The 20,947-nt window shown below is 42.4% G+C and overlaps 1 protein-coding gene across 2 annotated transcripts in view; it reads left to right on the top strand.

The window, feature by feature from the left end:
• Positions 1 to 20,947, top strand: part of PTPN9 (protein tyrosine phosphatase non-receptor type 9) — a 103,262-nt gene that overhangs the window by 49,477 nt on the left and 32,838 nt on the right. For both annotated transcript variants that reach the window (XM_053595995.1, XM_053595996.1), the window contains exons 3-5: positions 3,740 to 3,829; positions 5,162 to 5,286; positions 8,121 to 8,226. In XM_053595995.1, coding sequence (XP_053451970.1) covers positions 3,740 to 3,829; positions 5,162 to 5,286; positions 8,121 to 8,226 — 321 coding nt within the window. The remainder of the gene's footprint in view (positions 1 to 3,739; positions 3,830 to 5,161; positions 5,287 to 8,120; positions 8,227 to 20,947) is intronic.

Below are 20,947 nucleotides of genomic sequence, written 5' to 3'. Positions count from 1 at the left end.
CTACGGGCGCCAAGCCGAGAAAATTAAGATAAGCATTAGGATTAGTTTAGGACTAATACTCTGACTTATCTTGTGGGTCAGCTTTTCAATATTCATTTGTTCGACAGATATTTCTTGTAGACCTACTCTGTTTTAGGCACAGAGATTACTATCTGGAAGGAGAGTAAACAGTTACAGGAATGTTATGATAGGACCCTATGGATTCTGTGAAACCACATTTCCTTAGAGTCAAGGAAGCTTTCCTGAAAGAAATGACTTCTAAATTAAGATCTGAAATATAAGTAGGAATAGAGCAGGTGAGGAGATATGGCAGAGAGAACAGCAAGTTCAAAGGCTTAGTGGAAAGAAAGAAAGCTGAGTAGAAATGTTGAGTGGGAGTGGGGGACATGGTAAGAGATTAAACAGCAGAAGAAAGCAAGGCCAGAGAGTCTGCTTTTCTTGAAGGGCAGAGAAATTCATTGACATTATGAACAGTGGAATTATTTGGTCATGTTTGCATTCTGAAAAGATTTTTTTTTCTGGGCGGTACCTGTGGCTCAGTGAATAGGGCATCGGCCCCATATACTGAGGGTGGCGGGTTTGAACCCAGCCCTGGCCAAACTGCAACAAAAAAATAGCCGGGTTTTGTGGCAGACACCTGTAGTCCCAGCTACTCAGGAGGCTGAGGCAAGAGCATCACCTAAGCCCAAGAGCTGGAGGTTGCTGTGAGCTGCGATGCCATAGCACTCTACCGAGGCCAATAAAGTGAGACTCTGTCTCTAAAAAAAAAAAAGAAAGAAAGAAAAAGAAGACTGAAAGTTCAGTAGATTCAGTTACATGAAGGTCTTGCTCATTGTAGCGGGGGCTTTCAATTTAGTAGTTGGATTGGGAAGAAACCAGAATAGAGTGAACTGAGGGTCTGGGAACTGGGGATGAATTTAAAGAATCTGACCATCAAGTTGGGTGTATTCCTGTAATCTGAGCCTTGCAGGAGGCTGAGGTAGGAAGGTTGCTTAAGGCCAGAAATTTGGGGCAAGGCCAGCCTGGTCAACATAACAATACCCTGTCTCTCAAGAATCTGGCCTGGTTTGCACCCACCTAATGGACACCATGTAAGGTATATGGCACACCTCCTGGCTGCAGGACACAATAACAACAGAAATTTTACCTAAAAAAAAAGAAGGGCGGCGCCTGTGGCTCAGTCAGTGGGGCGCTGGCCCCATATACCGAGGGTGGCGGGTTCAAACCCAGCCCCGGCCAAACTGCAACCAAAAAAATAGCCGGGCGTTGTGGCGGGCGCCTGTAGTCCCAGCTGCTCGGGAGGCTGAGGCAGGAGAATCGCTTAAGCCCAGGAGTTGGAGGTTGCTGTGAGCTGTGTGAGGCCACGGCACTCTACAGAGGGCCATAAAGTGAGACTCTGTCTCTACAAAAAAAAAAAAAAAGAAAGAAATTTTACCTAAAAAATGCAAACATTGTAACCTAATTGTTTGTACTCTCATATTAATCTGGAAAAAATGAAGAAGAAAACGGGGGAAAAAAGAATCTGGTCTTTCTGAGATGAGGAAAATGATGTCGTGTTGGCTACTATTGGAGGGGGTGTTAAGTGGAGAGAGAGCTCCTGTTCAAGGTAGAAGAAGGCTAAGTCTGGAGGATGTATGATGATATATGCTTCCAGATAATTTCTTTTTTTTTTTTTTTTTTTTGTAGAGACAGAGTCTCACTTTATCGCCCTTGGTAGAGTGTCGTGGCATCACAGCTCACAGCAACCTCTAGCTCCTGGGCTTAGGTGATTCTCTTGCCTCAGCCTCCCCAGTAGCAGGGGCTACAGGCGCCCGCCACAACACCTGGCTATTTTTTGTTACAGTTTGGCCAGGGCTGGGTTTGAACCCGCCACCCTCGGCATATGGGGTCAGCGCCCTACTCACTGAGCCACAGGCACTGCCGCTTCCAGATAATTTCTAGATCCATATTTTAGTATCATGGCATAATGTCAGTGCTGCTGCATGTTTTAGAACTTTGACTTGAACCCTAAAGTTACATATTGGTTGGTGTTCAGGGTTGGGATTCTTCTCTGTATTCTTCTTCCAGAGAAAAATACCTGACCTAAAGAAAAAAAAAAAAAAAAGAAAAAGAAAAATACCTGACCTAAGGAGCTGGTAAAGTGGCTTTGGATAGGAATTCTGATAATACTTTGCTGGCCTGGAAAGGGGTTACAAAGGAATTAATGATTCGTTCAGTTGACTTCTAAATTCCTTTATCTCTGAGATTTGGGGTTTACATGAAGCTATCCTGGATATATAGTTTGTTGGTTTTTTTGAGTCTCAAGCTGTCGCCCTGGGTAGAGTGCTGTGGAGTCAGCTCATAGCAACCTCAAACTCTTGGGCTTAAGTGATTTTCTTGCATTAGCCTCCCAAGTAGCTGGGACTACAGGTGCCCGCCATAATGCCTGGCTATTTTTTTTTTTTTTTTGTAGAGACAGAGTCTCACCTTATCGCCCTCGGTAGAGTGCCGTGGCGTCACACAGCTCACAGCAACCTCTAAATCCTTGGGCTTAGGCGATTCTCTTGACTCAGCCTCCGAAGTAGCTGGGACTACAGGCGCCCGCCACAACGCCCGGCTATTTTTTTTGTTGCAGTTTGGCCGGGGCTGGGTTTGAACCCGCCACCCTCGGCATATGGGGCCGGCGCCCTACCCGCTGAGCCACAGGCACCGCCCAGCCTGGCTATTTTTTGGTTGGGGTTGTTATTGTTGTTTGGCAGGCCCAGGCTGGATTTGAACCTGCCAGCTCTGGTGTATGTGGCTGGCACCCAAGCTGCTGAGCTACAGCAGCCTTTTTTTTTTTGAGGCAGAGTCTTACTATGTTGCCCTTGGCAGAGTGCCGTGGCATCACAGCTCACAACAATCTCAAACTCTTGGGCTTAAGGAATTCTCTTGTGTTAGCCTCCCAAGTAGCTGGGACTACAGGCGCCTACCACAACGCCTGGCTATTTTTTTATTGTTGTTGTTGTCGTCATTGTTGTTTAGCAGGCCCAGGCCAGGTTAAAATCTGCCAGTCTCCATGTATGTGGCCAGTAACATACTCACTGAGCTATGGGTACCGCTTTTTTTTTTTTTTTGAGACAGAGACTCACTTTGCACCCTTGGTAGAGTGCCCTGGCATCACAGCTCACAGTAACCTCAAACTCTTGAGCTTAAGCGATTTTCTTGCCTCAACCTCCCAAGTAGCTGAGACTACTGGCTTTATTATTTTAGAGATGAGGTTTCTCTATGGCTCAGGCTCGTCTTGAACTCATTGAGCTCAGGCAGTCCATCTGCCTGAGCCTCCCAGAATGCTACGATTACAGGTGTGCACCACCTGGATATATAGTATTTCTTATTTAAATGAAATGATTTTGTTTTATTGTTGCTGTTTTTTTTCTTTTTTTTTTAGCTGGCTAGGGCTGGGTTCGAACCCATCACCCTCAGCCTCCCAGGTAGCTGGGACTACAGGCACCCACCACAATGCCCAGCTATTTTTTGTTATTGTTGTTGTTGTCGTCATTATTGTTTGGCAGGCCTGGGGCCAGCACCCTACCCACTGAGCCACAGGCACCATCCCAATATATCGTTGTGGTTTTTTTTTTTTTTTTTGTATTTTTTGGCCAGGGCTGGGTTTGAACCCGCCACCTCCGGCATATGGGGCTGGCACCCTACTTCTTTGAGCCACAGGCGCCGCTTTAGTATTTTTATATTAATACATCTTTCTGTGTTTGCTTTTTAGGAAACTCGAAGGAAGGAAGGCATTGTGAAGCTGAAACCTCATGAGGAACCTCTCCGTTCTGAAATCCTCAGTGGAAAATTTACCATCTTAGTGAGTCTTTATGGATGCCTCTTATAGGGCCTCATTACTAATTCCTTTTGTAGTTCTTGTCTTATTTGGACTTTGTTCCTAGATATCTCATGAATTGAGAGAGTATCCACAGTCAGGAACAGATGTAAAACAACTATGCACTTTGGCACAAAATTATTTTAGTGATAATTTTTGGTAATTCAAGTTACTAATAATAATTAAATGAATTATGGTGAATCACTTGTATAGCACACTTAGAAAAGTTTCTTCATTGGTCCATTAAGGTCTTTGGGATGACACCCATCCTTCCTTATTTAACACAAGCTCTTCACTAGAGCCCTCAGCCTTTCAGTAAGTATATGATGCTACTTTTAAGGCAAAGTATGGAAACCATGGTCCTTTTCTATGATTCTCTCCTGCCACTTAATTCGTTTGCCATCCTGCCTGAAAAATTAGCTAGGACTCCAGTGCAGTACTATCTTTTGATTTTTGCATGTGAAAAGCAAAGAGACTGTGTGTGTGTGGGGTTGTTGTTGTTTTGTTTTGTTTTGAGATAGAGTCTCATTCTGTTGCTCTGTGTAGATTGCCATGGCCTTCACAGCAACCTCAAGCTCTTGGGTTAGAATGACCCTCTTGCCTCAGCCTCCCAAGTAGCTGGGACTATAGGCACCTGCCACAATACCCAGCTTGTTTGTCTATTTTTAGTAGAGACTGTGTCTCACTCTTGCTCAGTTGGTCTTGAACTCCTAAACTCAAGCAATCCACCCACCTGGGCCTCCCAGAATACTAGGATTATCAGGCGTGAGCCATCGTGCCTGGTCAAGAATGTGGTTTTTTTTTTCTTACCATAGTAATAGGGTCCAGGAGTGCTGAGAGAATCAGATATGGGATGATACCACTTATTAATTATTAATTTTTCCGGGCTTGGCACCCTTAGTACAGTGGTTAGGGTGCTAGCCATGTACACCGAGGGTGGCATGTTTGAACCTGGCCTGGGTTAGCTAAATAAGAATGACAACTGCAGCAAAAAAATACCTGGGCGCAGTGGCAAATGCCTGTAGTCCCAGCTACTTGGGAGGCTGAGGGAAGAAAATCACTTAAGCCCAAGAGTTTGAGGTTGCTGTGAGCTGTGATGCCATGGCACTTGACCAAGGGTGACATAGTGAGACTCTATCTCAACAACAACAAAAAAATATTAATAATTTTTCCTTTGGGGAGCAGTTGATGCAAGTCAGGGGAGTGTTGCTAGCATTCATTCTTTTTATTTATCATACCCTTATCCACCACATAAGCCTTTTTATTCTTGTGATTTTCTATTTGATTTCTTAATATTTCTTGTTTTATTTGCTCTAGAATGTTCGAGACCCAACAGGAGCTTCCATAGCTCTGTTTACTGCCAGATTGCATCATCCCCACAAGTCAGTCCAACATGTGGTACTTCAGGCTCTATTTTACTTGCTAGACAGAGCAGTGGATAGGTAAGCATTGAGATTATTTTTTTAGGTGGTCTACATTCATATAGGAAAGTGATAATTTTTGACTTATTAAATTTAGCAACGCCTTTACCCTGTTTTTAGGGTATGTCCCATACAGTTCTATGAATAGAAAATAGTTCATGTCTTTGAGGGGTAGACATGTTTTAAGTATTGTAAGAATGGTGGGTATTCTCTCTCTTTACCACCTTGACTATGTTTCAGAAGCTGAGAAAGTCAATTGTTATCAATCCTCAATGTATAGAGAATTACTTATTGGAAGAGAGTGAGAGAGAGATGACTTATGTTGATTTTTTTGCTCATAATCAAGAGTGGGTCTCACTCTGTCACTTAGGTTGCAGTGCAGTGGTGTGATCATAGCTTAATGCAGCCTCTAACTCCTGCAGGAAGAGCCTCCTCTTCCTGCCTCAGCCTCCTAAGTAGCTGGGACTACAGGCTTGTGCCACCATGCCTGGCTAGTTTTGTTTTGTTTTGTTTTAATTTTTAGAGATGGGGTGGCGCCTGTGGCTCAAGGAGTAGGGTGCTGGCCCCATATACCAGAGGTGGTAGGTTCAAACCCGGCCCCTCTGGCCAAAAACTTAAAAAACAAAAATTTAGAGATGGGCTGGGTGTGATGGCTCACACCTGTAATCCTAGCACTCTGGGAAGCTGAGGCAGGTGGATAGCTTAAGCTCACGAATTTGAGACCAGACTGAGCAAGAGTGAGACCCCGTCTGTCTCTACTAAAATAGAAAAAACCAAGGCAAGAGGATCACTTGAGCCAAGAGTTGGAGGTTGCTGTGAGCTATGATGCCACAGCACTCTACCCATGGCAACAGCTTGAGACTCTGTCTCAAAAAATATCTTTTTTTTTTTGAGATAGAGGCTTGCTATGTTACTCAGGCTGGTCTTGAAATTCTGGCCTCCAGCAAGACTTACTTTTCCCTCCTGAGTTGTTGGGGTGGGGTGGGGTGTTGTTCAGTTTCTTTCTCTGTAAAACAGGAATAGTGCCGTTTAGCTCAGAGGATCTTGAGAATCAACTTTCGGGAGAGAGGAGTCCAAAAGAGTAAAGTTAAGAAAAAAAAAAAAAATTTTTTTTTTTTTTTTTTTGGACAGAGTCTCCCTCTGTTGCCCTATAGAGTGCTGTGATGTCATAGCTCACAGCAACCTCACGCTCCTGGGTTCAGGAGATCCTTTACCTGAGCTTTCTGAGTAGCAGGGACTATAGCCGCCACCCACAATGCCCAGCTAATATTTTCTATGTTTAGTTGAGATGGCGGTCTCACTCGTGTTCAGGCTGGCCTCCAACTCCTGACCTTAAGGGATCCTCCTGCCTCAGCCAAGAGTGCTTGGATAGATGTGAGCCACCATGTCCAACCCTTGTCAACTTTTATTAGTGTTTTATAGTTTTCATTATAGAGATTTCTCACTTCTTTGATTAAGTTTATTCCTAGTTGTTTTATTTTATTTGTAGCTATTATGAATGAGATTACTTTCTTGGTTTCTTTTTCAGATTATTTACTGTTGGCATATAGATATGCTACTGATTTTTGTATGTTTATTTTATTCTGCAATTTTACTGAATTTGTCAGTTCTAATAGTTTTGGGTGGAGTCTTTGGGTTTCTTTAGATATAAGATCATATTGTCTGCAAACAAGGATAATTTGACTTCTTCTTTTCCAATTTCCTTCCTTCCTTCCTCCCTCCCTTCCTCTCTTCCTCCCTCTCCTTCCCTTCCCTCCCCCTTCCCTCCTCCTCCCCTCCCCTCCCTTTCTTTCTTTTCTTACTTTGTCACACTTGGTAAAGTGCCATAGTATCATAGCTCACAGAAACTTCAAACTCTTCGGCTCAAGCAACTCTTGCCTTAGTTTTTCATTTTTAGTACATATGGGTCTCCCTCTTGCTCAGGTTGTTCTCCAACGCATGAGCTCAAGGATTATAGGCATGAGCCACCATGCCTGGCCTTTTATTTCTTTCTCTTGTCTGATTGTTCTAGCTAAGACTTGCAGTCACTATGTTGAATAATAGTGGTGAGAATGTGGTTATCCTTGTCTTACGATCATAGCTCACTGCAATTCCTAATTCTTGGGCTCAAGCCATCCTCCTGCCTGGGCATCCCAAAGGGCTAGGATTATAGGTGTGAGCCACTATACCTGGCCTGGTCTACTTTTTAAAATGCTTTCCAAAGACTATTTGTGGGTCTGTTTTTTTTCTCCTTTGAGATATAAGAGATAATTCACCATCAGTGAACTTAGAGAAGTTTTCTTCTACACCGTATTCCACAAGTCTAAAATATTTTCTTAGAGATGGGATTCCAGGCTACCAAATTACAGCCCAGTGACCATTTATATACAAGCTCTGTGCTTGACAGGTTCTCACCCTCTAGGGGAGAATCACTTGGTATAAAAAGTCAAAGTATGTGAAGAGCACAAGAAAAATCCACAGGAAACTTTTGAGTCTTTAACAGAGTGAAGGATGGTAGTACATTTGATTACAGTTATCAGCGAGACCCTTAAAGAAGAGGAAACTTTTGGATTGAGTGTGGAGTATATTTTAGGATTTGGTTAAGTAGATTCAGAGGGGTGGGTGAAAACAGTTCAAATTTTAATAATCTAGTTGTTCTGGGGCATTCTGAAGCTATGTCTTAGCATTTGGTAAACCTGGATTAATAAACATAGGCGATACCAAAGATAAACCATCTTTTTATAAGACCAGTATTCAGCCCAGCAGTTATTTTAGTCCTAGATGTGTCCCATATCTCTTTGTTCTGTAGTAGGTTTTCAACCTTCCTTGTCCATCTTATTACTTACATATGTTTTTGTTCAATGGTTGGCTTACAGCTTTGAAACTCAAAGGAATGGACTGGTGTTTATCTATGACATGTGTGGTTCTAATTACACCAACTTTGAGCTGGATCTTGGCAAGAAAGTCCTAAACCTGCTGAAGGTAAGGCTGCAACTCTCAACTCTCCTTCAGTGATTAGGATTTTTAAAATATTCTTTGAGAAAAGATTTAGGAATGGTATAAACTTCAGACATTATGTTCAATTTAAAGGCCACTAATAATCTGCTTCCTTAGAATGAGAAATTCTCCTAAAAATGAAGTGGGAGGAATTAAAATAAAAAAACACACGGGAACATTCCAAGTTATAAATGTGGGATGTCCCTTTCTTGGAGGTATGTAGATGATGAACTATTGAAGGCTTAGGTATGGCGCCTGTGAAAAAAAGCACTTAGCCAGTGACTTTTTAGATATCGTGAGTTTTTTAATTTTTTTATTATTTTTTTAGAGACAGAGTCTCACTTTTGTCACCCTTGGTAGAGTGCTGTGGCATCACAGCTCACAGCAACCTCCAGCTCTTGGGCTTAGGCGATTCTCTTGCCTCAGCCTCCTGAGAAGCTGGGACTACAGGTGCCTGCCACAATGCCCGGCTATTTTTTTTTGTTGTTGCAGTTTGGCCGGGGCCAGGTTCGAACCCACCATCCTTGGTATATGGTGCCAGCACCCTACTCACTGAGCTGCAGGCGCTGCTCGATATTTTGAGATGTTTTTAAGTTTTTGAAATTTAAAAGATAATGTATATATGCTATAATATAATCAAACACAGTATTAAGCAATAAAATGTATTATTATTCATAGTGACTAGAGCAGAGTAAAGCGTATGCCTTTTCAGGTCAGATTTTGTTTTTGTTTTTGTTTTTTTTATTTATTATTATTTATTTATTTATTTTTGTGACAGAGCTTCACTTTGTCCCCCTTGGTAGACTGCTGTAATGTCACAGCTCACAGCAACCTCAAACTCTTGGGCTCAAGCGATCTTGCCTCAGCCTCCTGAGTAGCTGGGACTACAGGTGCCCACCACAATGCCCAGCTTTTGTTGTCATCGTTGTTGCAGTTGTTATTGCTGTTTTAGTTGGCCTGGGGCTGGGTTTGCACCTGCCACCTTCGGTGTATGGGTCCCGTGCTCTACCCACTGAGCCACAGGCGCCACCTTCAGGTCAGATTTTGTTTCCCAGTGAATGAGCCAAACTTAAAAAAGAAACCTAAAGTTTTTAAATCTATTTAGATTTTAGAATTGAGAATGAGGGTGTGTGTTTTTATGTGTACATATTTATACAACAAAACAAAAAAGTATCACAAAAAAAGATTCATCCTTATGTATATTCACTTTATGCTTTTCCATTTCATATTTCTAGAATGTCAGTCATCTCTAACTAAACTGATTTTAGGACTTATTAATCACACCCTGTAGTTTGAAAAACATTGGCCTACAAATCTATACAGTCTTTATTCCAGGACCTCATTTGGGAGTACTGTTAAACTAGATTTTTATATTTATTTATTTGTTTGCTTATTTATTTAAATATTTTATTTCAAAATATTAGGGGGTACAAGTGTTCTTGTTACATGGATGAATCATATAATCCTGAAGTTAGGGCTTTTAGTGTGCCCATCACCAGAATAGTGTGCATTGTACCCACCAGGTGAGTTTTTATTCCTTATCCTCTCCCCAAACTACATTTTTAGAAGTGTTTATTTACTTTAGAGCTCTATAACAGACATTGTATAAAAAGGGTATTATACTTTATGTTGTTCTCTTGGTCTTGGGGGTTTTTTTTGTAGAGACAGAGTCTCACTTTGTCACCCTTGGTAGAGTGCTACGGTGTCACACAGCTCACAGCAACCTCCCACTCCTGGGCTTAGGTGATTCTCTTGCCTCAGTCTCCCAAGTAGCTGGGACTACAGGCTCCCACCACAATGCCCAGCTATTTTTTTGGTGCAGTTTGGCCAGGGCCGGGTTTGAACCCGCCCTACCCACTGAGCCACAGGCACCGCCAGGTCTTTTTTTTTTTTTTTTTTTTTTTTTTGAGATAGAGTCTCATTATGTTGTTCTTTGCCCTTGGTAGAGTGCCGTGACATCACAGCTCATAGCAACCTCAAACTCTTGGGCTTAAGTGATTCTCTTGCCTCAGCCTTCCAAGTAGCTGGTACCACAGGTGCCTGCCACAACGCCCAGCTATTTTTTGTTGTTACTGTTGCAGTTGTCATTGTTGTGTAGCTGGCTTGGGCCAGGCTTGAACCTGCCAGCCTTGGTGCATGTGGCTGACACTGTAGCCACTGTACTATGGGCGCCGTGCCTGGTCTTGATTTTTTGGGGGGTTTTTTGCAGTTTTTGGCGGGGGCTGGATTTGAACTCACCACCTCTGGCATATGGGGCCGCCGCCCTACTCCTTTGAGCCACAGGTGCCGCCCCCCGTGGTCTTGTTTTTTTTTACTCAACATTATATTTTATTATTAGAATTCATAATTTTATCATGTAGCTGGGATTCATTCTTTGTCATTGTGGGACTGAAGGAGTCATACCTTTTCATTCCTTATCCATTGGTGAATACGAGTTTATTCACATTTATTCTTTTATTGGTGGCTTGGCCTTGGGTTGTTAACTGACTTGTTACAGGTTGAGGAGGCCTGATTCAAAATCTGAAATGCTAGGCTAGGCATGGTGGCTCACAGGAATCTGAGATAAGCCTGAGCAAGAGCGAGACCCCATCTCTAAAAAAAACAGCCAGGCATTGTGGCAGCCACCTGTATCCCAGCTACTTAGGAGGCTGAGGCGAGAGGATCGTTTGAGCCCCAGAATTTGAGATTGCTATAAGTTATGATGCCACAGCACTCTACTGAGGGCAACAAAGTAAGACTCTCTCTCAAAAAAAAAATAAAAATCTGAAATGTTCCAAAATCCAAACTTTTTGAGCACTAATATGACCATATAATTGGAAAATTCCATACTTGACATCATGTGACAAGTCACAATCAAAAGTCATCAAAACCTTGTTTCACGCACAAAATTATTAAAAACATTTTTTTATTTTGAGATAAAATAAAAAAATCTCTCCTCACTCTCCCTCCTCTTCCCCTCCACTCCCCTCCCTCTCCTTTTCCTCTTTTTTTTTTTTTTTTTTTTCCTCTGTTGCCCTGGGTAGAGTGCAGTGACATGATCATAGCTCACTACAACCTCAAATTTCTGGGGTCAAGCAATTCTCCTCTCTGAGCCTCCTGAGTAGCTGAGACTACAGGTGCACACCATCATGCCTAGCTAATTTTTTCTATTTTTGGTAGAAACAACGTCTTGCTCTTACTAAGGCTAGTCTGGAACTCCTGACTCATGCAATTCTCCCACGTTGGCCTCTCAAGAGTGCTAGGATAATAGGCATGAGCCACTAGGTCCAGCCCAAACCATTTTCTACAAAGGATACTCAACCTGTGTTACGAACATTTTATTTAACATTTTTTCCCCTAGTACTTTCTCTTTGAATGAAATTTTAATTCTGTAGATATACTATAAATCACTTTGTGTACTCTTTTTATATAAAAGAGGTTTTTCTTGCTTGCTGCCCCTTAACTAATTTTACCCCCTATAGGAGTGACATCACCCCCATTGAAAAAGAACAGAATGTACACCTAGGAGTGGATTACTGGGTCATGAGGCCTATGAAGATTTAAGTTTATAAGACAATGTTGAATTGCTTGTTAAAGTGGTTGTACCCACTTGTGCAAAAACTTCCATTGATCCACATCTTCAAAATTTGCTAATGTCAGACTTCTTAATGTCTTTACCAATGAAATGGATATAAATAACATGTTGTAGGCCAGGCACAGTGACTCACGCCTGTAATCCCAGCACTCTGAGAGGCTGAGGTGGGTGGATTGCTTGATCTCACTGGTTGGAGACCAGCCTGAGCCAGAGTGAGACCCCACCTCTAAAAATAGCCGGGCATTGTGGTGGGCACCTGTAGTCCCTGCTACTTGGGAAGCTGAGGAAAGAGAATTGCTTGAGCCCACGAGTTACAGGTTGCTGTGAACTGTGACACACTCCACTGAGGGCAACAAAGTGAGACTCTGTCTCAAAAAAAAAATTAAAATAAAAAAACCAAAACTAGCGGGATGTTGTGGTGGACGTGTAGTCCCAGCTTCTCGGGAGACTGAGGTAAGAGGATTTCTTGAGCCGAAGAGTTTGCAGTTACTGTGAACTGTGACATCTTGGCACTCTACTGAGGGCTACAAAATAAGACTCTGACTCAAAAATAAATAAATAAATAAAAATTTCTTTTCTGTTTTGTATCTTAAATCCTTCCCTACATCAAAGGAAAAACAAATAGTACTAAGTACTTCTGCAATGCAACCATCAGTACTATCCATTTTCAAAACTGGTAATCATCCCAGACAAATACTCTGTACCCATTAAATGCTATTTCTCTATTCCCTCCTCCCCCATCCCTAATAACCTCTAGTGTACTGTTCATCTCTATAAATTTGTTTATTATAGGTCCTCATGTTAGTTGAATTGTACTGCATTGGTCCTTTTGTGGATGTTTTATCTTACTTTACGTTACATTACTTAGCATAATGTTTTCAGGCTTCAATCATATTGTAGCTCATATCAGAATTTCATTCCTTTGTACTGCTGAATAATAATCCCATTGTTTGTAGGACATTTTGCTTATCTACTCATCTGATGGTAGGCCTCTAGGTCGTTTACACTTTTGGGATATTATGAATAATGCTGTTATGAACATTGGTACACAAGTATCTGTTTGAATCTCTGCTTTCAATTCTTTTGGACATAAACCTAGAGGGGGAATTGTTGGGTCATATAATAATTTCTATGTTTAACTTTTTGAGGAGCCATGTTTTTCTCTTTTTTTGAAACAGATTGTTGCTCTGTTCACCACTGTAGAGTGCAGTGGAAACCTCAAGCTTCTGGGCTCAGGCAGTCCTCCCATCTTATCTCTTATCCTCCCAAAGAGCTAGGATTACAGGCATGACCCAACATACCCGGCAAAGTAGCTATTTTCTACAAAAACTTAAACTTTTGTTTTTGTCATTTGATTCCTTCATCTATCTGCAGTTGATTCCTCCTCCCCTCCTCCCCCCAGTGGTAAGATTTTATTAGTCAGAAAGGAATACAGAAGGAGTAAAAAGCACCAGAGCTTCTGGCAAAGGGGAAGACCCAAGTTGGAAGTCTCCCCTCTGAAGTTGATTTTTGAGCATGGTATAAGATGTAGGACTCTGGGTGGCGCCTGTGGCTCAGTGGGCAGGGCGCTGGCCCCATATACTGAGGGTGGCGGGTTCAAACCGGGTCCCGGGCGTTGTGGCGGGTGCCTGTAGTCCCAGCTACTAGGGAGGCTGTGAGGCAAGGGAATCGCCTAAGCCCAGGAGTTGGAGGTTACTGTGTGATGCCACAGCACTCTACCAAGGGCAATAAAGTGAAACTTTTGTCTCTACCAAAAAAAAAAAAAAGATGTAGGAATCTGACTTTTTTTCCTATATGGGTAGCTGTTTTGTTTTCCAGTATTAAATATAAATAGTCCCTCCTTTCCCAAATTTAAACTTTCTATTTGACAGTTTAACAAAGTCACAATATCCTCAGGAACTAATATATACCATTGGTAAGTTAATGAGCTATCCAACCATCACTTTGTATTATTCAGGTTGTTTCCAGGTTTAAATAATGTAGATATGTTTGTTTTGGCTTTTCCTTTTAAACCATTTTAAGATGGCTCGGTGCCTGTGGCTCAAGTGGGTAAGGCACCAGCCACATACACCTGAGCTGGTGGGTTCAAATGCAGCCCGGGCCCGCCAAACAACAATGATGGTTGCAACCAAAAAATAGCCGGGCACTGTGGCGGGCGCCTGTAGTCCCAGCTACTTGGGAGGCGGAGGCAGAGAATCACTTGAGCCTAGGAGTTGGAGGTTGCTGTGAGCTGTGATGCTACTGCACTCTACCCAGCATGACAGCTTGAGGTTCTGTCTCAATAAATAAATAAATAAACAAACAAACCATTTTAAGATGATATTTCTAAGACTGGGATTATTTGGCCAAAGATTATGAATATTCTTTATTTGTTTGTTTGTTTTTTTGCTGCAGAATCTCATTCTGTTGCCCTTACCTAGAGTGCTCTGGCATCATAGCTCACAGTATCCTCAAACTCCTTTAAGTTCATGCCATTTTGGGCAGTGCCTGTGGCTCAAAGGGGTATGGCGCCAGCCCCATATGCCGGAGGTGGCAGGTTCAAACCCAGCCCCGGCCAGAAATTGCAAAAAAAAAAAAAGAAGTGCCAAGTTCATGCCATTTTATTTTGTTTTATTTTGTTTTGAAGCCTTTAGTGCACATAATCTTCACATATTTTTTGCCTATTAGGATAAATTGCCATAAGTGGATTTATAAGATCAAAGGGTTGGTGTAAATCTAGCCATCTAGACTGACATATGTACTACTTTATTTATTGTAGTGTTATAATCACTATAATCATTATAGGACAACCTTCATGTTTTAATTTCCAAAACTTTTCACAATTTTTGTATTTTTGTTATATATCTACTTTTATGTGCCTTTATATAAAATGTTACTTATATATAATATGCATACTGAAAATGAACTTTATTTTCTAACTAGTTTTTTAATTGTGAAAGCAATTATGAAATAATTTAAGGAAAAGTTTGACACCCTTAGTACCATTCCCTAAAGGTAACTATATTTTCAAAATTATTAATCTGTGGCTCAGTGAGTAGGGCACCGGCCCCATATACCAAGGGTGGTGTGTTTGAACCTGGCCCTGGCCAAACTGCAACAAAGAAATAGCTGGGTGTTGTGGCAGGCACCTGTAGTTCCAGCTACTCAGGAGTCTGAGGCAAGAGAATTGCCTAAGCCAGGTGTCCTCAAACTTTTTAAACAGGAGACCGTTGGAGGGCCGGACTATAGTTAAAAAAAAAAAAAAAACTGGGCGGCGCTGTGGCTCAGTTGGTAAGGCGCTGGCCCCATATACCGAGGGTGGCGGGTTCAAACCCGGCCCCAGCTGAACTGCAACCAAAAAATAGCTGAGTGTTGTGGCGGGCGCCTGTAGTCCCAGCTACTTGGGAGGCTGAGGCAAGAGAATCACTTAAGCCCAGGAGCTGGAGGTTGCTGTGAGCTGTGTGATGCCATGGCACTCTACTGAGGGCCATAAAGTGAGACTCTATCTCTACAAAAAAAGGAAAAATAAAACTATGAACAAATTCCTATGCACACTGCACATATCTTATTTTGAAGTAAAAAACAAAACGGGAACAAATACAATTCACACCGCTTCATGTGGCCCACGAGCTGCAGTTTGAGGACACCTGGCCTACGCTAAGCCACGGAGTTGGAGGTTGCTATGAGCTGTGACGCCATAGCACTCTAATGAGGGCGATAAAGTGAAACTCTATCTCTACAAAAAAAAATTAATTAAAAAAGAAATAAAGAATCAAAATTATTAATCTGACGGGAAAATATTTTTTTTTGCAGTTTTTTTTTGGCCGGGGCTGGGTTTAAACCTGCCACCTCTGGCATATAGGGCCGGCACCCTACTCCTTTGAGCCACAGGTGCCGCTCTGGAAAATATTTTTAAAAGGAGACTCATTTCCATCTTTTGATTAGAGAGATTTTAGAGTCATTTTTTCTACTTCTAAGAAATAAAACATTCAAGATTTTGTTTGGATATAGTGACTTTATAAACTAATGGGGGAGGGGGCGGCGCCTGTGGCTCAAGGAGTAGGGTGCCGGTCCCATATACTGGAGGTGGCGGGTTCAAACCCAGCCCCGGCCAAAAACCAAAAAAAAAATAAATAAACTAATGGGGGAGAACTGTTATCTTTTTTCGTTGCTGTTTTGTTTTGAGACAGAGTTTTACTTTGTCACCTTTGGTAGAGTGCTGTCACATCATAGCTCACAGCATCCTCAAACTCTTGGGCACTAGTGATCTTCTTGCCTTAATCTTCCAAGTAGCTGGAAGTATAGTCCTCCACAATGCCCAGCTATTTTTTAGAGATGAGATCTTGCTCTTGTTCAGGCTGGTCTCAAACTCTTGAGCTCAGGCAGTCCTCCTGCCTTGGCCTCCCAGAGTGCTAGGATTATAGGCATGAGCAACTGGCCTGGCATCTTTTTTTAAATTAAAAAAAATATTTTTGGCTCAGTGCCCATAGCTTAGTGGTTAGGGTGCCAGCCACGTACACCAGGGCTGGCGGGTTTGAACCGGGCCGGGCCTGCTAAGCAACAATGACGACAACAACAAAAAACAGCTGAGCGTTGTGGCAGGCACCTGTAGTCCCAGCTACTTAGGAGGCTAAAGCAAGAGAATCACTTAAGCCCAAGAGTTTGAGGTTGCTGTGAACTGTGATGCTATAGCACTCTACAGTGGATGACATAGACTCTCTCAAAAAAAAAAAAAAATTGTGGCTCGATGCTTGTGGCTCAAGCACCTAAGGCACCAGCCACATACACTTGAGCTGGTGGGTTCCAATCCAGCCGGGGCCCACCAAACAACAATGATGGCTGCAACCAAAAAATAGCTGGGTACTGTAGTCCTACCTACTTGGGAGATGGAGGCAGGAGAATCGCTTGAGCCCAGGAGTTGGAGGTTGCTGTGAGCTGTGATGCCACGGCACTCTACCCAGGGTGACAACTTGAGGCTCTGTCTCAAAAAAAAAAATTGTTTTTAAAATTTCCTTTTATTTTTCAGAGATAGGGTCACACTTTGTCACCCGGTCTGGAGTGCAGTAGCATGATCATAGCTTACTAAAGCCTTGAACTCCTGGGCTCAAGCTATCCTCCCACCTTAGCTTTTCCAGTAGCCAGGAATATACGTGCATGCCACCACACCTGGCTAATTTTTTTTTTTTTTTTTTGTAGAGACAGAGTTTCACTTTATGGCCCTCGGTAGAGTGCCGTGGCCTCACACAGCTCACAGCAACCTCCAACTCCTGAGCTTAAGCGATTCTCTTGCCTCAGCCTCCCGAGTAGCTGGGACTACAGGCGCCCGCCACAACGCCCGGCTATTTTTTGGTTGCAGTTTGGCCGGGGCCGGGTTTGAACCCACCACCCTCGGTATATGGGGCCGGCGCCTTACCGACTGAGCCACAGGCGCCGCCCACACCTGGCTAATTTTAAAAAATTTTTTTTTTGTAGAGACATGGTCTTGCTTGTTTCCTAGGCTGGTCTGAAAGTGATCCTTCTGCCTCACCAAGTGCTGGAATTATAATGTGAGCTATCATGTCTGGCCTGAGAATGGATATATTTACAATGCTGTCTTCCCCCATCCAGGAATGCTATGTTTCTATTTTTTGCTTGTTTGTATGTGTGTGTTTCATTGCTTATGGTCTCTTCTTAGGTCTTTCAATAAAATTTTAAAATTATTTTTTATTGTATATTTCTATTCTTGGGTTTGAAAAATGCGTGTGCATGTAAAGCATATATATTGTTAGTTATAATATTATATTTTAATAGAAATATAAAATATTGCTTTCATATAGATGTAATAAAAAAAGAGTGTATATATATATAATGTACATATAGTATATAGTGTTTTATAGCATAACAGATAAAAAGGATAAATCTTTTTTGGGGGAGACAGTCTAATTTTGTTGCCCTCAATAGAGCGCTGTGATAGTCACAGCTCACAGCAACCTCAAACTCTTGGGCTTGTGATAGTCACAGCTCACAGCAACCTCAAACTCTTGGGCTTAAGGGATTCTCTTGCCTTGGCCTCACAAGTAGCTGGGACTACCTGCGCCCGCCACAATGCCTTGCTATTTTTTAGAGATAGGGTCTCACTCTTCCTCAGTCTGGTCTCAAGCTTAGGCAAGCCACCCACCTCTGCCTCTTAAGGGCTGGGATTACAGGCATGAGCCACAGCACCCAGCCCAATAAATCTTTTTCTTTCTTTCTTTTCTTTGAGACAGAGAAAGAGTGCCAGAGTAGAGTGCCATGGCCTCTCAACAACCTCAGACTCCTAGGTTAAAGCTGTCCTCCTGCCTCAGCCTCCCAAGTACCTGGGATTATAGGCACCCACCACAATGTGTGGCTAAGTTTTATATTTTATAAATAAATTTTATATTTTATATATTTTTTGCTCTTGCTCAGCCTGATCTGGAACTCTTGAACTCAAGTGATCCTCCCACCTCTGGCTCCTAGCATGCTAGTATTATAGGCATGTGCCACCAAGCCTGGCCCAGATGTTTTCCCATTATACTTTAATGCTTATTATATATAGGGTGACTATTTTCTTCCATATTCATCTTTTATACGGGGTGTCCCAAAAGTTGCCATGCGTAGAAAAAATTAACAAGTTTGTGTAACAACAGATACCTTGGAACATGTTTGTCATGTGTGGGAGAGAACCCTTTGTGTGTAGAAAAAAGTGACCAATGGGTAGAGAATATTTTGTAGGGCGGCGCCTGTGGCTCAAGGAGTAGGGCGCCGGTCCCATAATATGCCAGAGGTGGCGGGTTCAAACCCAGCCCCAGCCAAAAACCACACACACACACACAAAAAAAATAAATAAATAAATAAAAGAATATTTTGTAAATGAAGGTACATTTGGCTACAATTTTCCATTTTCCCTTTTGGGATGAAAGAAACTTCAATTGTAGAAAATATTTATTTATTTATTTATTTATTTTAAGCCAGTCAAATTTAGCAGTGGGAATTGTAGAAAATGTTAGACAAAGACCAGTACACATTAAAAAAAACCTTGCTGGCTCCATGCCTGTAGCACAATGGTTATGGCCTCAGCCACATACACCCAGGCTATGGGATTTGAACCCAGCCCTGGCTAGCTGAACAACAATGACAACTACAACAAAAAAATAGCTGGGTGTTGTGGCAGGCGCCTAAAGTCCCAGCTTGGAAGGCTGAGCCAAGAGAATCAGTTAAACCCAAGAGTTTGAGGTTGCTGTGAGCTGTCCTGCCATGGCACTCTACCATGGTGATGTAGTGAGACTCTGTCTCAAAAAAAACAAAAACAAAAAAAACCCAACAGTGCTGTTCAGGCATAACAGCTTAAGCCTGTAATCCTAGCATTCTGAGAGGCTGAAGTGGGTGGGCTATGTGAGCTCATGAGTTCCATACCAGCCTGAGTAAGAATGAGACCCCTATCTCTTCTATAAAAATAGAAAAACTAACTAGGTGTTATGACAGTCGCCTGTAGTCCCAGCTACTCGGGAGGTTGAGGCAAGAGGATTGCTTGAGCCCAAGAGTTTGAGATTGCTGAGAGCTATGATGATGCCATAGCGTCCTACCCGGGGCAACAGAGTGAGACTCTGTCTCAAAAATAAAAATAAATAAATTCGGGTGGCGCCTGTGGCTCAGTGAGTAGGGCACCCGCCCCGTCATATACCGAGGGTAGTGGGTTCAAACCTGGCCTCGGCCAAACTGCAACCAAAAAATAGCCGGGCGTTGTGGTGGGTGCCGGTAGTCCCAGCTGCTCGGGAGGCTGAGACAAGAGAATCGCATAAGCCCAAAAAAAGCTGGAGGTTGCTGTGAGCCGAGTGACGTCATGGCACTCTACCGAGGCCGGTAAAGTGAGACTCTGTCTCTACAAAAAAAAAAATAAATAAATAATAAAAATGAATAAATAAATTCATAGGCTGGGCGTAGTGGTACTTTGTGAGGCTGAGGTGGGAGGATCTCCTGAGCTCAGGAGTTGGAGACCAGCCTGAGTAAGAATGAGACCCTGTCTTTATTAAAAACAGAAAAATTAACCAGGCATGGTGGCAAACGCTTGTAGTCCCAGGTGCTAAGGAGACTAAGGCAGGAGGATTACTTGAACTCAGGAGTTTGATGTTGCTATTTGCTGTTGAAGCCATAGCACTCTTGCATGGGCAACAGAGTAAGACTCTGTCTCCAAAAATAAATAAATACATACATATGTGCATACATACATTTACAGCAAATATTCTTTTCATACATCTTTATGTTTCTAATTATTTCCTTCGGACAGAATCTAGGAAAACGGAATTCCTCAATATGTGGACTTTTTAAAGGATATAAAGCCATATATCTTTCCCAAGGTATTAACCAGTTTTCTGACAGTATCAGGATCCTGTACAGTCATTTAAATGGGGACTTTGGATCTATGCTCTGAGGAAGACGATATAATGGCTTCTACTTTTGATTTCTCATTTTATGGAAATACAGGTATTTCTCTAGATGGATTTTTGATCTTGGACTTCAAGGGGCTTTGGGAATGAAACCCCGAAATAAGTTGTCACATCTTTGGAGGAAGAGTTCAAAGGTAGTTTATCAGACTTTAGCAAGGGCCATGGAGAATTTTCTTCTGGGTGCTATACATTCTCTGTGAAGGAGTGTTTGGGGATCCCCTAAGTCAGTAGAACTGAAGAATAACTGAAAATAACAGATAATGACTTATCAAATTGAGAAATAGTCTTTTGAAAGCAACAACAATAATAAGGGTAAAGGGAAGAGACTATGGCTCAGTGGGTAGACGCTGGCCCCATATACCAAGGGTGGCAGGTTTGAACCCAGCCCTGGCCAAACTGCAACAAAAAAATAGCCGGGTGTTCTGGCAGGCGCCTGTGGTCCCAGCTACTTGGGAGGTGAGGCAAGAGAATCCAAGAGCTGGAGGTTGCTGTAAGCTGTAACGCCACAGCACTCTACCAAGGGCAATAAAGTGAGACTCTGACTCTAAAAAATAATAACAATAATAATAAGGGTAAAAAGAATAGGGTAGAAGATATTTAGCTACTATTCTTTTTTTTTGTTATTGAGACAGAGTCCCTCCCTATGCCCTGAGCAGAGTGCAATGGCATCATAGCTCATTGCAACCTCAGACTCAAGCTGTGGGCATCC

Source organism: Nycticebus coucang, chromosome 6 (genome assembly GCF_027406575.1).
Source record: "Nycticebus coucang isolate mNycCou1 chromosome 6, mNycCou1.pri, whole genome shotgun sequence".
NCBI classification, from domain to species: Eukaryota; Metazoa; Chordata; class Mammalia; order Primates; family Lorisidae; genus Nycticebus; species Nycticebus coucang.
This window is presented reverse-complemented; position numbering and strand designations above follow the sequence as displayed.